This window comes from Bos taurus, chromosome 22, assembly GCF_002263795.3.
Source record: "Bos taurus isolate L1 Dominette 01449 registration number 42190680 breed Hereford chromosome 22, ARS-UCD2.0, whole genome shotgun sequence".
Taxonomy (NCBI): Eukaryota; Metazoa; Chordata; class Mammalia; order Artiodactyla; family Bovidae; genus Bos; species Bos taurus.
Window position 1 is genome coordinate 56,223,570 of NC_037349.1, and position 16,395 is coordinate 56,239,964.

The window sequence follows — 16,395 nt, forward strand, 5'->3', positions numbered from 1 at the left end:
GGAACAGTTAACCTGGCATAAAGGCATTACTTTGTCAATAAAGGTCCATCTAGTCAAGGCTATGGTTTTTCCAGTAGTCATGTATGGGTATGAGAGTTGGACTATAAAGAAAGCTGAGTGCCGAAGAATTGATGCTTTTGAACTGTGGTGTTGGAGAAGACTCTTGAGAGTCCCTTGGACTGCAAGAAGATCCAACCAGCCCATCCTATAGGAGCTCAGTCCTGGGTGTTCATTGGAAGGACTGATGTTGAAGCTGAAACTCCAATACTTTGGCCACCTGATGCGAAGAGCTGACTCATTGGAAGAGTCCCTGATGCTGGGAAAGATTGAAGGCGGGAGAAGAAGGGGAGGACAGAGGATGAGATGGTTGGATGGCATAACCGACTTGATGGACATGAGTTTGGGTGGACTCCGGGAGTTGGTGATGGACAGGGAGGCCTGGCGTGCTGTGGTTCATGGGGTCGCAAAGAGTCGGACACGACTGAGCGACTGAAATGAAAGGCAGCACAGAGGAAAGTGCGGCCAAAGGGAGACCTAGAAGCCAGATAACACGGACTTCCCTGGTGGGCCAGGGGTTGAGTCCCCCCTGCCGGTATGGGAGACGGAGGTTCCGTCTCTGGCCTAGGCTCCAGGGCAGCTGAGTGGATAAGCCACAGCTACTCACTGAAGCTCGTGTGCCCTGGAGCCCGATCTCAGCAACGAGAAAAGCCACCGTGATGAGGAGCCCTAGCACCAGAGGGAAGTGAGCACCTACCCGCTCACTACAGGTAGAGAAAGCCAGCGCACAGCAAGGAAGACCCAGTACAGCCCCCTCAAAAGCCAGGTGACCTCATCTGAGCACCTGCACCCATGCATGCCTGAAGCCCTGAGCTTTTCATTTATGGGAGCCAATCGTGTCTTCCTTTTGCTTCAGTGCTATTGAGTATGATTTCCTGCCTCCTGCAGATAAAGGAATCCTGACTGACATCACCCACCTAGGGAGACAGAGTAGAGAGGGGCAACGACAGAGATCCCAGCTATTACCTGCCCCAGCGCCTCCATGGCATGAAGGATCTCCCTTCTCAGACTCCTGCTGCCTTTTCCCGCCTTGGACGAGAATGGTCATTTGGGAGCTACACCTTCATCCCATTCCCCCTTCAGATGAGGTCCCTGGTAGGGCCAAGCCTGGAGCTCCAGTAATGCAAAAAGCCTCTCATCATCTGCTGAGCCCAGGAAGCACATTGGCTGCATAAAGCCTGAAATCTCATTAAGGTCAGTTTTAAGATCCCCTTTTGCAGATAAGGAGGCTTCCAAGAGGTGACAAAATTTGCTTGCAGTTTCACGGGCCACCTGGATCTCTGTGACTCCGAGGTTGGAGCTTTTCCCATTCCTGGGCCTGCTCCCCAGGGGGCACCAGCCTAAAGCACTCCCAGGGGGCTCTGATGGTTGCTCAAACCCAGAAACCCCAGGGTCAAGGATCAGATGAACACTGCCCCGTTTCTATCCGTCCTGTAGATAAAGAGCTTGAGACTGACAAAAACCACCACCACTAACACCAAGGATAGGAGCTGAGCTTTTAATACCCCAATTTGCCTTCGTCTCCAGGCAGAGCTGGGGAGAGGTAGAGCTTCCCGCTTTGGTTATGTAGTGGAGGAGGGGCAGTTATGAGGCGGCTCGATTCTGATGTCCTAGAGTCCCAGCCAGCCTCTCAGCAGCAAGGACTCTCCGGAGTGGAGAATGGACTGGAGCCGCTGAAGGCTTGCCCAGCAAGGGAGCTAAAATCTGTGATCTGTGAACTTCCCAGGGGGAAGGTGGGTCCAGCCGGATTTCCCACGCTTTTGTTTTTTAAGCTCTTTTTGAGACAAAGGTGATGTTGGGGACCCAGCTCTTCGTTAAATGTGGGCAGGTAAACATAACTTCTAGAAGCTCCATACGGGCCCAGAGATACTGCAGCCTGGGTGCTGGGCAGGAGAGCTAGTGGTTTTTCAGATGCCGAGAGCAAGACCTGTCTCTCTGGGGGTTGCACTGGGAGGGAGTGGCCCGCGTCATGGGGGCTCTGCACTGGCCCCAGACTCTGGTCCTCTGATGTTGTTTTTTTGGTTTTTGTTTTCTTCTCAGGCCTGATGCCTGCACTCTGCATTTCCTTGACCGTCCTTCCCTGTGGCCCACCACCCGGCGCTGGTCTGACCTTGCCATCTGTCTAATGTTTATAAGCCTGACGAGGCTGGATGCTTAGAGCCTTGCCCAGTCTCAAAGTGGTCGCTATCAAGAGGAGATGATCATAGGAGATGAATTACTTATATTACTTGATATTATTCATAATGTTAACTACAGTCTGTCCAGCTCCTTACTATTTACAAAGAGCTCACACAAGCGAGCACGCACGCACGCACACACACACAATCTCATTTGATCTTCCCAGCAGCCCGTGTGAGGAGAGATTTGGAATTCCCATTGTATGGGGGAAGAAAGTGAGGCCCAAGGACAAAACAGCTGCTCAAGGTCATGAGCCAAGGGCGAGCTGCTGCTGCTGCTGCTAACATGTTGTAAGAGGATGCCTATGCCCTCCCGACCCGTTCATCTCTCCATTCATTCCTTCTTTCCTCCACCTAGCATTTATTAATAAGCACCTACGGCATGCCCCGTCATGTGCTACTCACTTATCCCTAAGCTGGGACACTTTTCCAGAGCAAGAGCTCTTGTGTAGCTGAGAGATGAGCTGGGGGGAGTGGATCTACAGCGGGCCCCCGGGAAATCAGGACTCCAGATCGGGCTGCCCCTGCCACGTGAGGCGCCTCCTGTTTCTCTCGTTGATTCTTTTGCATTTGGTTGGTTGGTCTTTGTGTTTACACTCAGGGAGCCTGTGAGAGCTGGTTCCGACAGGCGCGGCTCCTGATGGAGCTGCTGAGGCTGGGGTGGGGTGGGGGCTGAGGGACTCCTGCAGCTGGCCACGGAGTCCCTGGAGGGGCTTAGGCAGGCGCCACCTGGCTGGTCTCTGTCTTGGAGACGGTGGTGGAGGCCTCGTCGTCACCCAGCGGGTTCTTGCCACAGCAGAGAGTGGTGACCATGCAGTTCCGGAACTGGAAGGAAGAGGTAGGGTAAGGGTGAGGGGTGGTCAGGGTCCCGCAGAGTCTGGGTGGGAAATGGCATCGTCAGTGCGGTGCGCCACCTCCCTCTTCTGCCTCTGGCCCTCCCAGCCTCCGCTCCCCGGTGAGATGGCTCCCTGGAGGAACTTACTAAGCCTCCCCAACCCCACCCAGAGGTGCTAGGACCAAACCCGAAGGGGCCTTGTCACTGGTGATGCTCTGTGATGCCCTCAGTGTGCCAAGGGCCGTCTGGGAATTGTCTCATTGAACCCAAGAGTTCAGGATTTCGTCCTTTCCGTGGATGAAGAAACTGAAGCCCAGAAAAGGGAAGTGACTTGCCCAAGGCCACACAGCTGAAACCTAGCAGAGCTGGGATTTGAACCCAATCTGTCTGACTCCAGGTTTTCCCCACTGGACCAAAGAACCTGCAGAGGAACCACTGGTCTATATGTTAAAAGGACCGCTTCATCCATTCATCGCTCAGAACGAGACTTTTTGGCATCCTGTCCAGTTTGTGGAGACTGGCACCTGTTCCCAGGCCTGGGACTTTGACCATCTGGACCGTTAAAGCCAGCCTCCAGAACCATCCAGACTGGCACTTCTCTTTCCTGAGCCAGTATCAGAGGGCTTGTTAGAAATGCATGTTCCTGGGCCCACCTTGAGCTTCTAATCAGAAGGTCTGGGGGTTGTCCAGGAATCTGCATTTCTCCCAGATGACTTATGATTACCCCAGGGAAAACCAACTCCCCCTGCCCATTTTGCAGGTGGAAAGACGGAGGCCCAGTTAAAACTGCGGCTTCTCCACCTGTCGCCCGGGGGGGGCCTGGCCCCTTCCCACCCCACCAGCAGGCACCTGCTTGTTCATCATGATGTAGATGACGGGGTTGTAGACGGCAGAAGTCTTGGCAAAGAAAGCCGGGATGGTCATGAAGATGGGGCCAAAGTCAGAGCCCTGATGGGTGAAGATGTAGAACGCCACCCCAGCGTAGGGCAGCCAGCAGATTAGGAAAGCGATGACCATGATGATCACCATGCGGGTGACCTCCTTCTCGGCCTTCTGAGTGGTGGCCGACTCCTGCTGCTGGGCAGCCGCCTGTGGGGACACAGGGCCTGGTGTCCAGACTTGAGGCTCCTCTGGGCTGGGGGCCGCACTCAGCCTCATCAGCGCTCTTGTCCCCAGCCCCACAGCACTGGTCCCCCAAGGACCCTACCTCCTTGACGGTGAACACCAGCTGCCCGTAGCAGAAGAATATGACAATCAGGGGGATGATGAAGTGGACCACGAACATGTAGATGACGAACGACTCATTGTTGGTCTCCTCGTGGGGCGTGTAGTAGTCAATCCCGCACGAGCACTGCATGCCCTCCGGGATGTACCTGAGGACCGGGGAGGGGCCGGGGCAGGAGGGGCAGAGGGAGACCCACACGTGAGGGACCGGGGAACAGGCCCAGCTGACCAGAGCCCCCTGCCAGCACCTGCGCGGGGCTGCTCTCACTCTGGGCCTCACTTCCCCTCTCTGTAAAAGGGGGATAATAAACCTTTCCTTGGCTGTGAGGCTCACATCTACTGAGATAAGGGATTCAGGTGTGTGGAAACAGTGTTGTTGCCTTGCTCAGTGCCGTGTTACCCTGGGACCCTGGTCTCTCCCCGTCTCTCACTCCCAGCGCCCCTAGTCTGCACCCCTGCTTCCCTGCCTGGCGCTTCTTCACCCAGCCTGCCACTCCCAAGTGGCCGGAGGCCAGGCCTTGGACCATGAGGTAGGTGGGGGGAAGGGAAAAGGTCCCAATGATCTGTATTGGAGGCACCCAGGTCTTTCTAGGCCACTCAGAGTAATTAAGGGATTTTTGCACAGTTTCTGGAAACAAGAGGCCCTGGGGCGTGTGGTTAGGGTGTGTGATTTCAGAGGACGGTGACACTGAACTGACCTCAGGAAACCCAATGTTCATTAGCTGCGTCTATGAGGATATAACTAGGCCAGACTGGAGAAGATAGGGAAGGAGGGGCGGGGTTTTTTGCCCCTTGCTAAATTGCTCAGGAGGGAAAACACTGGCCCCAGGAAGACTGAGAGAGGAGGAAAGGGGAGAGAGATGGCAGTTTCCTGGAAGCAGAAGGGCACGAAGCCTCTGGGAACCCAAAGAGGCCAATTTCCCAAACCACGTTCCACCCCACCGCCATCTCATCTCAGCCCGTTGGGGGATATCAGCCGAGAGTCTTGCCAGGACTGGTTCCCAGGGCCACACGCCCACACCTGCATGAGGGAGGCTCTGCCTCTGCCGGGGCAGAGGCCTGAGGTCAGAGGAGCCGCTCCCAGGGCACTGGACCAAAGAGGATTGGAATCTGGCCTGGCTTAGTTGGGGATTAGGGGCACAGCCAAGGTGAAGGGTCGGGGTGTCTTGGAGTCTCCTTGACACAGGGCAGGGAGCAGCCCCGTAGTGACGTTAGGGGCTGACCCTCTCTTCCCTGCCCTAAACCTCAACCCTATGACAGCTGCCGGCTCAGGGGGCCTGAAACCAGGCAGCACTACCCCCGCCCCGGCCGGAGGACCCTAGGAAGCACCCCGGAGACCCTCCTCCCCTCCTGGTGAGGGCCGTTACCTGGACCAGCCGACGAGGGGGGGCGCGGCACAGGCCAGAGCCATGACCCAGGTGAAGGCGACGCCCATGATGGCGTGGTTCTCCCCGAAGCGGAAGTTGCTCATGGGCTTGCACACCACCACGTACCGCTCGATGGCCAGGACCACCAAGGACCACAGTGCAATTTCACCTGCAAGGCAGCCGCTGTCAGCCAACCCACCGCGTGGCTGGACCTGTCTTTCTAAGGATGGGGTGTGCTCCTCCCAGGGATGGGGAGGGGGGCCGACCAGGAAGGCACCCGGGGAGCAGTCCTGGAGTGCAGACTTAAGAAGCAGAAGGTCTGGACACGGACAAGGGGAGGTGGCGGGGAAGACAGGCCGATACGCCACGTGGAGGAACTCCCAGGAAGGTTAGTGCAGCCAGAACTCCAGGTTCACGGGGAACACAGCAATCGTCTCGTGGGGTCACGGCTGAGAACTGGGAGCCCGGCGGGGAGTTTTCACAGAACAGTGTGTCCTTCATGGGGCCATTGGCAGAGTTCTGGTCACAGGGGACGGCAGAGTTCTGGTCATGGGACGGCAGAGGCAGCAGGAGCCGGAGGGGGAGGCCTCCCTTTCCTCCTGGGCAGCGGGCCTCTCGCCTCCAGGGACATGTAACACCCTGGGCATGGGTGACCCTTTCCCGGGAGCCAGGGAGCCGGAGACTGTATTGCTCAGAGGGAGGAGGAGAAATAATAATGATGGGCTTCAGACATCTGCTCTGCACATCACCCCCAGAAACTCAGGAGGGAGGTGGCTGTGGGGTTTACCAACTGGGGCATTTCGGAGAGTGAAAGGGAATGCTAATGGGTACTCCAGGCCCACGGTTGTCTCAGAGGCGTGCCCACCTGTGGGTGGCACCCTTCTGGCCTGAGACTAGTGGATCGCAGTCACCCAGCAATGGCCAGTGCCCCGGGAACAGGGCTGAGGCAGGGCCTGGATGCACGTGGGAGACAGGAGACAGAGCATGCTGTGGCTGGTGCCAGGCTCTCTCTGCCCCCCAGCCTTGGTGACAACAACCTCCTGCGTCTCCTGCTTGCCCAAGAGGCCGTATGCCCCCTGGGGGATGCTCCTTGGTCTGAGCCAGGAGCCCCAGGCTCTGGGCACTGGCCTGCCACGTTCCTGAGTCAACTCTTCCCCTCTGCACGCTGCAGTTTTCTCATCGGCGAAATGGGATCTATTCACCCGTCTTTCAGTGAAAATATTTTAAAAGCATGGCTCGCAGCTACGCAGATCACCGGGCCTACTGTCTCCCTGTGAATGGACTCCTCAAGGCGGAAAGCCTTCAAGCAGAGCAGAGAGCCTGGAGGTGGCTGGGATGGAGTCAGAGAGAAGCTGGGGAGGGACCACGCCCTGCACCCAGTGCAGGCAGAGGCTGGTGCTGGAGGACTGAGGACTCTCATCCCGCCCAGGCTGGGGCCCTGAGCACAAGCACCGGTGTCGTGCAGCTCTCTGTCCCGGGACCCGGCGTGGGTCTCGCCCAACCCTGGTGCTCCAAGGGGAGCAGAACCGTGGCCTGAGGGGCCGCAGAGATGTGGGCTTGCAACTCGGCCTTGCCAGAGACCGCCTGCGACCCCAGTGAGGCCCCGGACTCCTCTCATCTGTCTCCTGGCTGGAGGGTGAGACAACGACCCCAGTGCCAGTGAGATCACGTGCTCGGCGCCCGCCCTCCACCAACGCCAGCCGAGCTTGACTGAGTAAGGGACGGCTTTGGTTCACAGGCTCTCGTCCACCATCCGCAAGGCTGGGGCTGTCCCCACACACCCACCCCCCACCACACCCAAGCTCCTGGCTCCTGAACACACACACCCCTCGCCCAGCCCACCGCACCCAGCTCATACCGCCCAGGGTGGCAAAGAAGCCCTCCAGGTTGCAGCCCGTGGGCCCAAAGACGAAGTATCCGTGCAGAGAGGTGTAGAGGGTGGTGGTGAAGCCCCCGAAGACCATGAAGAGGTCGGCCACGGCCAGGTTGAGCAGGATGTAGTTGAGGGGTGTGCGCAGCTTCTTGTGCTGGACTGTGACGTACAGCGTGAGGAAGTTGATGGGGAAGCCAAGCATGATCAGCAGGAACATGTAGGCGGCCAGCATGGAGAACTGCCATGGCTCCGCCAGGTAGTACTGCGGGGCCTCGAAGGGGCTGCGCACCACGCCCGTCTTGTTGGAGAAAGGCACGTAGAAGTTTGGGCCCTCGGTCCCGTTCATGGCTGCGGCCCTTGCGGCTGCCCGCCGGCGGCGCGAACCCGGGGATGCTTCTGAGGCCGGAGCTCAGCCACACGGGGCTCCGGCTGGACGACTCGTGGCTCCAACTCCCCCCCCAGGCCCTTATGAAGTGACCTCCCCTCCCTAAGCTCCCGGCTGAATCAGCACCTCGGAGATTGGGGGCGTTATTAATCATATTAATCCTCACTGCTGCAACGAGGGGCTTAATTGGCTTCCAGGTGGGGCCAAGGTGACTCCAGGTAGAAGGCTGTGGTCGGGGAGAAGGCGGGGCGTGCTGGGGACCCTGGGAAAGAGCAGAGGCCTGCCCCCAACTCCCCTGTCCCCCTCTGGCATCTCAGCTGATGGCCCTGGCCTGGCATTGGGACCCCTAGCTCTAGGCCCACTTCCCTCTGGCTCAGGGCAAGCAAATTTTGCCTTCCTCCCGCCTGGCCCACGAGCTCCTGGAGGGCAGAGCGCTGGTCCTTCGGTCATCCCCTCACTCAGCCCCTGAGCTGTCCCTTCCCCACCTGGGTCACCTCTGGGCTTATCCAGTCACCACACACTGACAGTGCCCACCGGCCAGGTCGTGAGCTTCACAAGTGCAGCGGGGCGCTCCGGGGACCGGACACAAGCCCCGCGTTGCCCAGGAGCTCAAAAAGCATTTGTTCCCTTGAACTGGAGTTCACTCACTCACTTGTTCAAACCGACATTTATGTGCAGGCCACTGGGGCACCCGAGGCTCCAGGAAGGAGGAGCTTATGGGCTGAGGAGGACTTCCGTGTGGGAAGACCCGCTCTGGACCCGGGGCGGGGAGGCCACCTATCTGCAGAGACGTCCAGGGGGACAATGTGTTGAGGGAGGGGGGCACTTTGCCAGGTTGCCAAGTGGGGAAGTCAGCATAGACTGAAGACAGAGGCCCGGTGAAGGCCCGAGGCCCATCTGGGATGTGGGCCCTCGTGGGCTAGGGTCAGCTGGGGTGGGGCTTAGTGCCAGGGGCTTTATCCAGGGGAACTTGGGCAGATCTTGGGGAGAGGAAGGTGGCTCAAAAGCCCTCAAGGATGAGCTGAAGGGAGCGATGGTGGAGGAAGGGACCAGGGCAGAGGGAACCAAAGCGGGGAGGGGACAGAAGCTCTTAGGGCTCCTGAAGCAAGGCCTCGTCTCCAGGAGGTGAACGGGGCCAAGCCTGTGCCGGGCACCAGATCCCTGCGGTGAGCAAGGAGGTGTGGTCCCGGGCACTCCCATATGGAGGGGAGGTGGGCCCTGGGAACAGCACACGGGCCGAGGCCCAGGACTGGGGTCAGGCTGGGTTAGGGCCGTGGGCCTCGGGTGCCGTGCGATCGGCAAGCCGTGATGGCGTATCCCAGAACAGCAGCACGAGCTCAGGGTGCGAACAAGGGCCCCCATCTACAATAGGATCGTGAAGACCCCTCCTAGGAGTGAAGTGGGGTCGCGGGCAGCCTGGCCTTCGGGGTCCTCAATGACCACAGTCCAGCTGTGAGTTTTATCTGGCACCGACTGTGTTCTACACAAGACGCTCAGTTCTGGGGGACACAGTGGACAAGAAGGACCAAGCCCCTGCCTGTAGGACGTGTCCTTCTTCTGGGGGGGCGGGGAGGGGCCCCCACAAACCATGAAACAAACGACCACAGGGACTGTTCAGATGGTGACGTCCTCCCGACACACAGTTGCCTGGAGCCGCCCAGGAAGGCCTCTCTGAGAACTCGAGGATGGAAGGAGCACTAAGGGGTGGAGCTGTCCAAGGAGAGAGAGCGGCCAGTGCAAAGGCCCCGAGGTGGGGAACGCAAGGGTGGCCAGGAAGCATCCCAGTGTCTGAGACCTCCATCGCTGAGGCTCCCTTGTGCTGTCCCTCTTACCACCTGGGATGTCTACACCTCTCTGCTCAGACACGTGCTCCCTTCGCTGCAGCCCACCTGGGGCTCCAGAGCCCTGCTGTCCCGGGCAGCGGGCAGCATCAGGACTTGTGTGGGGAGCCTGGTGGTAAGTGCTCTGGGGGGAAGGAGCAAGGGGCAGGCAGGTGTGGCGGGTGGGTGGGGCGCAGCTGCTCAAGGTGCTTGGCCCTGTGATTAGGTCCATCGCTAAAGAGGTCAAGGTGAAGAGTTTGATTCTAACACGGCCCCTGGTGGCCAGACAGAGGGACAGACGATGGACTCCCTGGGTCAAGACCAGAGCACGCAGCCCTGCCCTGGCCAGGCTGTCCCCCCGACCCTCAAACTCATGGCCTTGCTTGTTACCCGCTAACGCTTCTGACAACGTGGAAGCTTTTAATTCCTATTCTGTTCATGGGTCTCCTAGGCTGTAACTCGAGCCCCCAGGGGTGGGCTGGAGTCTGTCTTGCTCATCACAGGGCCCCAGAGCCCAGCTCAACACACAGCAGGTGCACGTCAATCATTTCCCTTACTGCTGCGGTCCCCAACCTTTTTGGCACCAGGACCAACTTCATGGAAGACAATTCTTCCACGGACCAGGGGTTGGGGGCGATGGTTTGGGGATGATTCAAGTGCATCACATTTATTGTGCACTTTGTTTCTAATTTAGTGCTGCCGCTGATCTCCCAGCAGGTACCGTAGGTCCACAGCCTGGAGGTTGGGGACCCCTGCCCTACTTGAATGAGCTGGGATTTCTGTTTGGTACCCGGGGCCTGGCACATGAAAGGTGCCCAAGAACTGTCTGTGGACTGAGAGGATGGATCTATGTCATCACAGGAAGTGCTGCCTTTCTCTAAGACTCAGGTCCACCCTCTGTTCAGTTCAGTTCAGTCGCTCAATCGAGTCCAACTCCTTGCGACCCCATGAACCATAGCACGCCAGGCCTCCCTGTCCATCACCAACTCCTGGAGTCCACCCAAACTCATGTCCATCAAGTCAGTGATGCCATCCAGCCATCTCATCCTCTGTCGTCCCCTTTCTCCTCCTGCCCCCAATCCCTCCCAGCATCAGGGTCTTTTCCAATGAGTCAACTCTTTGCATGAAGTAGCCAAAGTACTAGAGTTTCAGCTTCAGCATCAGTCCTTCCAATGGACACCCAGGACTTATCTCCTTTAGGATGGACTGGTTGGATCTTCTTGCAGTCCAAGGGACTCTCAAGAGTCTTCTCCAACACCACAGTTCAAAAGCATCAATTCTTCGACACTTAGCTTTCTTCACCGTCCAACTCTCACATCCATCTATGACCACTGGGAAAACCATAGCCTTGACTAGACGGACCTTTGTTGGCAAAGTAATGTCTCTGCTTTTGAATATGCTATCTCGGTTGGTCATAACTTTCCTTCCAAGGAGTAAGTGTCTTTTAATTTCATGGCTAAAATCACCATCTGCAGTGATTTTGGAGCCCCCAAAAATAAAGTCTGACACTGTTTCCACTGTTTCCCCATCTATTTGCCATGAAGTGATGGGACCAGATGCCATGATCTTCGTTTTCTGAATGTTGAGCTTTAAGCCAACTTTTTCACTCTCCTCCTTCACATTCATCAGAGGCTTTTGAGTTCCTCTTCACTTTCTGCCATAAGGGTGGTGTCATCTGCATATCTGAGGTTATTGATATTTCTCCCGGCAATCTTGATTCCAGCTTGTGCTTCTTCCAGCCCAGCGTTTCTCATGATGTACTCTGCATAGCAGTTAACTAAGCAGGGTGACAATATACAGCCTTGACGTACTCCTTTTCCTATTTGGAACCAGTCTGTTGCTCCATGTCCAGTTCTAACTGTTCTAAATATGCTATCTAGGTTGGTCATAACTTTCCACCCTCCGTAAAAGAGTCTAATAATCCACTCTTTCAGGGTGGGGAAACGGGGGATTACAGGTCATCCCTGACATGATGGACGTCTGCTCTGTAATGCTAGACAATTTAATGATAGACAATTAAAAACAAAGAATGCTCTTTTGTTTGGAGGAATGGGCTCACAGAACGACAGGAAGGTCCTTAGAAGTCACCTACTCTGACCCTCCTTTGCAGGTGGGGAGACCAAGGCCCCAGTCCACAGGGGGTCACCCAGGCCACCCAGCACGCCTGCCTGGCTGCTCCTGCCCCAAAGGAGCTCTCAGGAAGACCGTCCATCATCCACACCGGGGTGCCACTGACGAAGGCGGGCTGTGCCGGGGTGCTGGCAAGGGCCCCACTCAGCTGTTCAGGCCTGGGCAGCAGTGGCGGGGGCGGCACTGGGCTCAGTCGCCTAGAGAGTCTGGAAAGGCCCGCCGCCCCCCTCAGTTCGCTGGGACTAAGAAGCTCCAGGATCCACTCCTACCTACAGGGCAAAGCTGCCTGCTGTCCCGCATGGGCCCAGCTCACAGACCTACAGACCCGAGGAGCAGGTCCCCTCGCCCTCCCACATGGGACCGCGGCTATTGGCCACGAGGCTGGGGCCAGCCCAGGCCTCCCTTCCCTGAGCCTGTTTCCTGCCGGGACCAGTGAGCCTTGCTGACAGTATCACCCCCTTCTGCGCGCGTGTGTGTGAGCTAAGTCCCTTCAGTCGTGTCCGACTCTGGGGGCAGAAGGAGAAAGGGGACGACAGAGGATGAGATGGCTGGATGGCATCACTGACGGACGGTAGCCCGCCAGGCTCCTCTGTCTATGGCATTCTCCAGGCAAGAACACTGGAGTGGGTGCCCAGGGCCTCCTCCAGCAGATCTTCCCGACCCAGGGATCGAACATGCATCTCTTTCACCCCCTGCACTGGCAGGCAGGTGCTTTACCACTAGCACCACCTGGGAACCCTCCTCAGAACCTAGTTCAGTTCACAGCCGTGGAGGGCCCCTCCAGCTCTAAATGAGCATTTCCCACTCAGTACCCAACACTGCCAGCCGCATCTGACTTGTCCCCCAAGTGCCTGCCCATCCCAGAGTAGGTGCTCGATGAACAAGTGTCCAGGGGAGGGACAGCTCCTCCCAGCCCCACGGGGAGGCCTTCGTGCCTCTGACCACTGGGGAAACCAGCTTCCTCGGCAGAGCCGGGTAGAGGCGGGGCGTCCAGCCTTTCACTTGAGCTCTGCTGTCCCCACTGCCGGGCCGGCTGGAGGGAAGCTGCGAGCGCACGGAGGGCCAAGCGCGGTGTGGGTGACCTGAGCCTCCGCCCCCTCTGTGTGAGGGGCGGTGAGCGGCGGGGCTGGTTGAGGGGGGTGTTGGTTGGTCTCTGCTTGGAGGCCAGGTGTGGCGAAGGATTAGAGCTTAGCAGGCAGCGGTGCGCAAATAGCTCTTAAGCCTCTGCGTGGAGGTGCTGCTTGGTCAGCAGCCTCCTCTCCACGCCACCCCCCAGCTCCCCTCACTGCTGAGCCCCGTCACCTGCGTCACCACAGCCCAGCGAGGCCTGAGACTGAGCTGCCAACTCAGGGGGGAAGAGGGGAGGAGAGACCGGCTCTCCGCTTTCCGTCTGCCTCTCCTCCCGCCTCCCCCTCCCCAGCATCTGGCCAAGGCTGGGGGCTGGGGACATGGAGGTGAATCCTAGGCCACTCCCTGTCTATCCTCCTGGTCTCCCCTCAAGGAGCTCCCGGTCTTCAGGGGCAGCAGCCACGGGGAAAACGGATAACTCGGAGAGGTGGGAAAACACTCCCGCCTCAGAAACATTGGGGCCGGGAGGGAGGAGACAGCTGGACCAAGGCCCCTGGCTGGTGGAGAGGCGCTGGGGCCCTGGGATGGGGGGGCAGGGGAGCCCAGGGGTATGGGCGCCAGGTGGCGGCCAGCAGGGCCGCTGAAGCTATGACAAGCAGGGCAGTGGCGTGCTGGAGCCCATTCTAGATGTGCTGGGGTCTGGTGGAGGGCATCAGGATGTGCTTGGGCAAGTGCTGGGCCAGGGTGGGAGCCCCGCCCGGAGGTGGCCCCTCTGCCGGGGCTCCCGCCTACCTGATGGAGGTGCTGGCCCATGCGGAAGGCCATCTGGCGCCTGCCCACCTGTCCGGGAGCTGCAGGGGCCCCTGGCTTCGGCAGGCTGCCTGGAGGTGGATGCGGACGTGGTCTGGCTGGCTGAGGCCACGCTCGAGCTGGGGCCACCTGAGGTCTGGCCCGGGGGCTCTTTCTGGCCGTCCAGTCCCCTCTTCCTCACCTCCTCCTTCCAGAAACGGGGAACAGTGCTGAGGACCCAGAGACAGGAGGTCGGGACGCAGTTGCAGCAGCCCAGCCTGCGGCCACCGCTCCTGTCAGGGCCCTGTGTCCTCATGGGGAGATGGGGCGTCTCAGGATGCCTGTGGCCGAGGACTTTCCTTCCTCGCCTTCCTCACCGTGGCATGCGAGGGGGGCATGGTCACCAACACAGACCAAGGCTGGAACCTGTGTCAGAGTTGCAGGGGTCTCGTACAGATGGGCCAGCAACGGTGGAGAGAGGGCTGGACCTGGCCACGGCCCTGCCCAGGAAGGACAGAAGGGGAGCATGACGCGGCGCTCACACGCAAAGGCTGTGCCTGCCTGTGACCCTGTCTTGGCTCCATAAATATTTCATGAACGGAAGAAAAGAGAATGTTCCCGAGCCTCAGTCTCAGCATGTGTTCAGTGGGCATCCTTGAAGACGCCTGAGGGTTATAGAAGACAAATGCATGGAAAATCCTCACTCGGGGCCAGACTTAACAGGTTTGAACTCAGGCCTCTGGAGCTCAGCTCCTCTGGGGTGGCAGAACCCGGCACAGCAAGGCCATGAGGATGCACGCTGGAGTCTCAGGCTGGGCCCCCTCCCCCGCTTCTAGCCATGAGCCATCTGATCTGTCGCTGTGATTGACGCCTGTTAGATGGGGGGGGGCGGGGGGCTGTTTGCTCCCTCTCCTCTCTTTCCCAGCCACATGCGAGTGATTTCAGCTCAAGCAACGTGCTAATGGAAATCCTAACACATTAATAAATGTTTAGCACGCGAGAGAGCATGCATGATCGTAAGTAATTAAGACGCTCAACGGAGGAGTTCTGTTGGCACAACTGTCTGGCTCCATTTCTTTCTTTTCCTCCTGAGAGAGCTGCAGAAGGCGGCAGGGGGGATGGGGGGGCCGGGGTCCAGCCCTGGACTCACCCCTGGGGGGCCCCTCTGCAGCCACTCCCCCATCCTCAGTGTCTTCATCCCTCCCTTTGGAGGGGACCTTTGCCCTGCTCGGCCCACTTCACGGACACCCTGCAAAGGATCAGTATCTAATCACCAGGGTGGTTTTCCACACGTTCCCTGGCGGCCCAGTCCCCTTCCTCCTGCCATCAAGACTTTGCATAAAGCCCCGGACTGCTCGCTGCCTTCTTGGCAGGGAGCAGGGAGGAGGGTGAAGGGAGCGGCCTCGGGGAAGGAAGGACAGACCTCAGCACCTCCGCCTGCCCCCGGGGCTGCAGAATGGGAAGTCACCCGCCCTCTTTCACAGAGCTGAGTGAGAACTGAGCCAGCATATGAAGCACGGTTGGCACAGAAAAAGGTCCCCAATAAATGTCAGCTCACCTCCTCAGCTTCCCATCTGCCCTCAAGCTGCCAAATCGGACGCTTGCTGATGCTCAGGGGACGGGCCTTTCCTGGAACCTCAAGCGGAACCCACCTGCTCCAGGTGCTGCAGGAAGGGGCAGCTCAGGCCACGTGGAGGACCCGGGGGCAGCTGGGGAGGATGGGGGGCCTGGTCCCTGGGAAGTAGAGGGTGGACTCCGCAGGCCCCGGGAGCAGCCCTGTTAGCCACCTTCTTTAGAGCCTGGAATCTTATCTTCTCCTTGGGATGGAGCCCCGTTCCACCAAAATAAATAAATAAATAAATATATTTAAAAAAAAACAAAACCTGTTCCCCTACCATTCCCATATTGCCATTTCAATTAGATTAAATTTTAAGAGCACACAAATGTAATGTTCCTCTCGGATCAAATTAGAAAAAAAACAGGTGCACTTTTGCATAAGGAAATTAAGTTGCAGACAATATGAAGATTTGCTAAAATGCAGACACTGATGAAAATAAGTAGCCCTTTTATTTGTAATTATTGAGGCAATCTGTTCGCAAAGTGTACATGTGAATGGTCTGACAGATCCGTGGACTCCGGCAGACTGCCGCGAACAACTCGGGAGCCGTTCTGAAAGGAACAGATTTTTTTTTCTCTCTCTCTCTTAGAAAATATATGTTCATTCTCTCCTCCATCTCCTGGTGCTATTCACAAGACACAAAATGCCATAAATAGGAGTTTCGTGGTTACACAAGGCCCCTCCCTGAGATACACACTTGGTGGGGCAGAAGACACAGTCTGACAGTTTAACTCTTCCTTCGATGGCCCCGTGGACGGGCAGCGGCCGGGTGGGGCGGTGGTCCTCAGGGGGCCGGTCAGGGGCTGGGGTCATCCATGCGCCGCCGGCAGTAAGGGCAGCAGGTGTGCTGAAGCAGCAGCAGCTCGTAGTCCTCCGAGTGGAACATCTGGGGAGAGATGGCCGTGACCCCGCAACCCTGGGTGCTCGGCAGCCCCGAGCCGGGCGGGGACCACTGCCCTGCTAAGGGCAGGCGGCTTGGCAGTGAGTCGGGGCCAGAAGCACCAAGTCCCGGCTACCCTTGTCTGAGGACCAGCAGGGAGCTGGGGAAGGTC

General features: G+C 58.2%; 2 protein-coding genes across 5 annotated transcripts in view; both read right to left on the reverse strand.

Moving 5' to 3' along the window:
* Positions 1-1,550: 1,550 nt before the first annotated feature.
* On the reverse strand, positions 1,551-7,879 carry RHO (rhodopsin). The gene is given in 5 exon segments (NM_001014890.2): positions 1,551-3,059; positions 3,919-4,158; positions 4,277-4,442; positions 5,661-5,829; positions 7,519-7,879. Coding segments are annotated over 5 exon segments (1,047 nt in total). The 3' UTR covers positions 1,551-2,948.
* Positions 7,880-15,770: 7,891 nt separating this feature from the next.
* Positions 15,771-16,395, reverse strand: part of IFT122 (intraflagellar transport 122) — a 68,930-nt gene continuing 68,305 nt past the window's right edge. For 3 of the 4 annotated variants that reach the window (XM_010817917.4, XM_005223076.5, XM_024982901.2), the window contains one exon: positions 15,774-16,229. In XM_010817917.4, the coding sequence (XP_010816219.2) occupies positions 16,140-16,229 (90 nt within the window). In that variant the 3' untranslated portion in view covers positions 15,774-16,139. 4 annotated transcript variants of the gene reach the window in all.